Source organism: Blastomyces gilchristii (assembly GCF_000003855.2).
Source record: "Blastomyces gilchristii SLH14081 genomic scaffold supercont1.13, whole genome shotgun sequence".
In the NCBI taxonomy this organism is placed as follows: Eukaryota; Fungi; Ascomycota; class Eurotiomycetes; order Onygenales; family Ajellomycetaceae; genus Blastomyces; species Blastomyces gilchristii.
Window position 1 is genome coordinate 1056365 of NW_003101670.1, and position 6705 is coordinate 1063069.

A 6705-nucleotide genomic window follows, 5' to 3' on the forward strand; every position below is an offset into this window, starting at 1 on the left:
TTTCTAAACACAGATTATAATCAATATCATTTTAATTAAAAAAAAAAAATGTAAAATACAAAAAATAACAAAAAAATAAAAAACAAAACAACAAGAAAAAATCACAATAAAAAAAAAAAAAAAAAAAAAAGAGAAAGAAAAAAAGAAGAGAAAGAAAAAAAGAGACAGAAAGAGAAAGAAAAATAAAAAATAAAAAAGAAAAGAAAAAGAAAAAAACAAAAATAAAAATAAAAAAAATCATGATTTCAGAGCTGCAGCACTCTAAAATACTCACTTTTCAGAGTCTTCACAATATTTATCACTAATCATGTATCTCTCACAGTGAGAGTAACACAGCTGCAATGAGTTATTATCTTAATATCATCTAATAAATAATCAGTATATATCTATATAAATGTGAATAATTAGAAAATATACACTTAAAAAGTGTGGCCAGGATGAACTCTGCTGTCACTTAAATGACATTAAGAACAGAATGCTGAAATTGATGATTTCTCTCATTGATTTCACAGACAAGGTGTGTGAAGATGATCTTGAGAAATATAAGATTCTCTGACTTCTGATAGAAATAAATCTCACAGAGAGACTCTATTTTCATCATATCAGAGACTGAGTGTTACTAAAAAGCATTACTTCAATGCATATGCACTTACTGCAGCAATTCACTCTCTGCATATATGACTGAGAGTTGCAGCTTTTTCACACTGCACAGCTCTTCCTGAGATGCTGCTGCTGGTTTGCAACTCACACAGTCTCTCAGTTCAGCATGTGCTGTGTATATACAGCCCTGCATGCTGAGGCCATGTTGGTCATTATAGCCTGGCGTGGTACTCACTTTTCACAGGCCATGTTTCATTTGATTGAGGGGGGAGGGGGATGCAACTGCTGTTTTATTTGAGAAGGAATGAGTAATTGAATCTGTAGAAGATAATTTGATTTCTTCTGTATTTGAAATTTAATTAGTCTATACTCTTCAATTTGAGAGTTTCTGAGAGTGTTTTAATAATTTTCATACCAGCTTGAAATTAGTGATTGATTGAAGAAGAGAAAAGAGAGAAGAAAGAAATGAGAATAACTTATCTTTATAATATGAAAATAGAGAATTGCTGTAATCATTTGTTTTAGCAACAAAAATCTGTTTTCTACATGTATCTCTGATTCAGATTATATAATAACTGTATATAAAGAATATCAACAGTGCATGTATTAAATGAAGATAATATTGCTATATAACACTGTAACTGTTTCTGCATATTGCTGAAAGCTGTTAATATTTTCTTTAAGTCTCTTTATATTTGATAAGTCAGTAATATATTTCAATACACTCTCTCTTTTATTATTATCATTATTATTATTATCATCATTATTATTATTACTATCACTATTATTATTATCATCATCATTATCACTATCATCATCATTATTATTATTATTATTATTATATCATTTCTAACTACCTCTTCTGCCTTTATCTCTCTTTAACACTCACTGAAATCAATCATGTCATCTCTCTTCAAATATTCTGCAGTTCTGCAGATCATCAAGGTGTGTGAGCACTGTCACAGATTGAAGAGAGAGAAGAAGAAGATGTTTAAGTGAGAGAAGACAGATCACAAGGCATGTTATAATGTTTTAAAGAGACTCTGTAAGAAAGTAGAATAATAACAATTTTAAGTAACACTTCTGATAGATTTAGACTGAACTAAGTATAGAAATAATATGAATAACACTGCCTGTGAGAGATTGAAGAAGAAGACAGTGAAGAGTCTTATACAGTAGTGATAGAATCAGAAGAAGTTCTGAGAATAATTTAAGACTAAGATGAAGAGAGAGAGAGAGAAGAAGAGTATTAGATAAATAAATGATAACAGAAGAAGATTGAGAAGATGTTAAAGTAGAAGATAAAGAAGTCAAAACTGATAAGTTTTTTATTTATTGAGAGATAATGATTTTTGATAACACTTCTGTTCTCTAATTGATTAGCAGGAGCTGACAGAGAAGAAGAGAATTGAGGCCTTGTTCAGGTCTTAAATGCACTTCATGATTCAGAATATTGAGAAGACAGCTCTGCTCTCTGAGCATGTCAATCTACTTACTGCTGAGGTGGAACCCGAGGCAGCAGACCAGGAAATGCGGGATTTTGAGATGCAGGTTGACCTGGCTGAGAAGAAGCAGTGAGAACTCTTCTCTGAGAAGACAGCAGAGAGAGATTTTGAGATGATTATCATCTCAGATAAGAAGAAGAAGAAGAAGAAGAAGAATAAGAAGTGAATTATAAAGAATGATAAGAAGAATAAGAAAGAGAAGAAAGATGATAAATAGAAAAAGTTTTTTTCTTTTTATATTAATTAGTTGTAAGTTCATAATTATTAATAATTAAAATTAATTTTAAGTTTTTAAAAATTATTGTACAAGTTGTAATCAAGTCAGGAATAATATATATATATATATATATATTTAACTATCATGATTCATAAATCACTATAATGTATAAGTATCAACATTTTTTCAATATTAATATTTATAATATTAATATATTTTTAATGATATTATCTGATAATGCAATTTAGTAACACTCTCTTTCATAATATTAATATATTTCAAGAAATATGACAGAGATTAATTAAGATTGTTTATTTACTTTTATATATTGATGATATTCAATCTGAGTTAGTACTAAAATTATAACTAAGCTAAGAAACAAGATTATTTTCTCTTATATTAATTCTTCTTACACACATCAGTGATCAGTTATTGAAAATAAATTATTATCTTTCTCAAATTATTATCATGTCTTCTGAATTCACTTCTTTCACTTCTTTTACTTCTATTGAAGATTCACAAACTCTTCAAGAAATCACTGTGAATCACAAAGTCTATGTTATTTATAATTCAATACAGAATGCTCTCTTTCAATTATAATGAATAATTACTTCATTCTTCACATCTGATTTCAGGTCACAAAATTTATGAAAAACTCAACACAAATATTAAGATGAACTATGAAATAATTATCAACAGATTATATTACAGATTACTGAAGAGTCATCTCTCTGCTATAATCACTGCAACTTCATTCAGAAATATTTATTATAAACTGATTATAGCTCTGAAGGAATTTTCTGATATCTGAAGTCATTAGAATGCAGATAATAAAAGAAAAATAATTAGAAAATTACTACTGAGCTGATAAGTTGCTTTATCAGATAACAATTTTTGATAATACTAACTTTCTAATTTGAAGAAAATTATGTGAAAATGACTCTGTATCAGTACTCTGATTTCACAACTCTCATCTGATAACTTTCATGAATAATTACTTTATATATATATATCTCTGAATCTTTCTCTTTAATCAATTGAAAACCCTGAATTTCAAATACTTCTTTAAATACTTAATTCAAATCTTCATATTTTATATCAATTCTGTCTTCAGTTCAACCTTGAGACATACTACAAAGTCAATATACAATATCTAGAATCAGAGTTGAAGAATTATCAAAGAGTGTCTCTCACAGTGAATGCATGAACTAGTATAAACAATCTTATATTTATAAGAGTTACATGTTATTATATTGATAAGAACTGAACTTATTAAGAGACATTAATTGAATTTAAATCATTGATCAGTAGTCATACTGAGAATTATATGACAGAGATATTAATGACTGTGATTAAAAATAACTATTGAAATATTAGTCTCAGTCTTCTTATAATTACAACTGACAATGCTGCAAATAACTACACTATAATAAAGAGCTTAAAGTAAAAATTGACTTTGTATTTCTAGAATAATAAACAAGGTCATATTCTCTACATTACTCATGTGATTCAACTTGTGATGCAAACACTGATAAAGAATCTTAATATCAAGATAAAGAATAATGAGATAACTGATTCTTGAAATGAGAATGAGATAGAAGTGATTACTTAAGTAAGTTTTGTATTCACTTTACAAAAGATAATGTTTTTTAATAACACTTTTTAATATTGCTTTTTAATAATGCTTTTTAATAATACTACTGTTAATTTTGAATAGATTGACTAATAATTTAAATATTATAGATTTGAAACATTACTAATGTAATTTATATCTCTTCTAAATAACAACAATGATTTCATAATATTTAATAAATAAATAAATCAGTCACATCACTGAATATGATACAGAATATTAGAACACAGTGAAGTTTAACATATGAGATGACTGTTCAGACTCTTCAATTGCATCAGACAACTGATCATTAAGTGCAACACTCTGATTGAAAAAAGATTCAGATATTGAAACTTTCTGATATGAAGTGAACTCAGTTGAAATATGTGATTGATTTACTGTTTCAGTTTTATAAGATAATAAAGACAGTCTCAATCACTCATACATCAATACTGCAGTCAGTCTGATGAGTGTATAACAGTTTATTTACTTATCTTGAGAAGCAGTTGAATCACTTAAAAAGAAATTCAGTCTGAAATGATGCTATAGTGCAGACTATTATTACTGTAAGAAATAAACTAGCATATTACTACAGTAAAATGAAACAATCTTTTACAGAGTACTATGCTGTAGCAGCTCTACTAGATCTCTCTTATCAAGTTAATATCTACACTTCTCAAGATTGAACAGAGAAGGAACAAGACTTATATGTCAAATTAGTCTGAGACTACTACAATATTAACTATCAGAGATTTGAACAAGCAGATGTTCAAGATATAAAGACAGTGAAATACAATTCTCTAGTAAGTAATAATCTTTGATAACACTTCATATTATATAGAACTATAATACTAACTTTGAAACAGAACTTGCATACATTGATTGCAACTGAAAATCAGGCAAAACTATATGCTTATAAAACTGAATTTAACTGCTATCTTCAAGATAATCTGATGAATTTACATGTTAAATCAATTCTAGAGTTATGAAAAATTGTTGAGAGTACATATTCAACTGTTGCACTGATGATATGTGATATTCTGATAATTTCATTAACAGAGATGAGAACAGAGTAAAAGTTCAACTCAAGTCAAGATATTTATCACTATCATCAGAGACAATTACAAGGAGAAATAATCAAGAAACTCATGATTGTAAAACATGGAATTATCAGACAGTTTAATACCTCTGATCACAGTATATCAGAGAAGTGTAGTTTTCATAAGAAAGTGAAGAATAAACTTGCATAAGAATGTATTTAGTTATTTCATGAGTGTTATCAATAATTATTATTAAATTCTGATTATATAAGTAATCACTGAATGAACTGAATGAGACTGATTTTGATCTTCAGTCTCAGTTTCATTCTGATTTTGAAAGAATAATCATCTTTCACAGTTTATTCTGGAAAATTACTCTCATTTCACTGTTCTTGAATTAACTCTGGTCATTTACACGCCATTTCTCTCAGAAATGGTCCATTTTCAGATTTTTTTGAGGCTTGATCCTGGTGGGACTCACGCCAAGAAATGTATGAGATCAGATCAAATGGAACCAAATGTGAAATTCATGGTCCCGGCGGCCAGTCTATCTGAGAAGGCAGTAAAGAGAGATTTTAAGATGATTATCATCTCAGATGAGAAGGAGAAGAAGAAGAAGAAGAATGAGAAGTGAATTATGAAAAATAATAAGAAGAATGAGAAAGAGAAGAAGTAGATTTTTTTCTTTTTATATTAGTTAGTTATAAGTTTAAGTTTTTAATTATTAATAATTAAAATTGATTTTAAGTTTTCAAAAATTATTGTACAAGTTGTAATCAAGTCAGAAATGATATATATATATATATATATTTAACTATCATGATTCACAAATCACTATAATGTATAAGTATCAACATTTTTTCAATATTGATATTCATAATATTAATATATTTTTAATAATATTATCTGATAAATGTAATTTAATAACACTTTCTTTTATAATATTAATATATTTCAAGAAATATGATAGAGATTAATTAAGATTATTTATTTACTTTTATACATCAATAATATTCAATCTGAGTTAGTACTAAAATTATAACTAAGTTAAGAAACAAGATTATTTTCTCTTATATTAATTCTTCTTACACACATCAGTGATCAGTTATTGAAAATAAATTATTATCTTTCTCAAATTATTATTATATCTTCTGAATTCACTTCTTTCACTTCTTTCACTTCTATTGAAGATTCATAAACTCTTCAAGAAATTACTGTGAATTACAAAGTCTATGTTATTTACAATTCAACACACAATGCTCTCTTTCAATCATAATAAATAATTACTTCATTCTTCATATCTGATTTCAGGTCATGAAATTTATGAAAAACTCAACACAAACACTGAGATGAACTATGAAATAATTATTAATAGATTGTATTACAGATTACTAAAGAGTTATCTCTCTGCTATAATCACTGCAACTTCATTCAGAAACATTCATTATAAACTGATTATAGTTCTGAAGAAATTTTCTGACATCTGAAGTCATCAGAATGCAGATGATAAAAGAAAAATAATCAGAAAATTACTACTAAGCTGATAAATTACTCTATCAGATAATAATTTTTAATAATACTAACTTTTCTAATTTGAAGAAAATCATGTGAAAACAATTATATATTAGTACTCTGATTTCATAACTCTGATCTGATACTTCTGTGAATAATTACTTTGTATATGTATATCTCTGAATCTTTCTCTTCAATCAATTGAAATTCTGAATTCTG

General features: G+C 27.1%; 1 protein-coding gene across 1 annotated transcript; it reads left to right on the top strand.

The window, feature by feature from the left end:
• Positions 1-1500: 1500 nt before the first annotated feature.
• Positions 1501-2178, top strand: BDBG_17367 (uncharacterized protein; the record flags this gene model as incomplete). Its single annotated transcript, XM_031725104.1, has 2 exons — positions 1501-1545; positions 2050-2178. The coding sequence occupies 2 exons, from the start codon at positions 1501-1503 to the stop codon at positions 2176-2178; spliced, it is 174 nt and encodes a 57-aa protein (XP_031579372.1).
• Positions 2179-6705: the final 4527 nt, after the last annotated feature.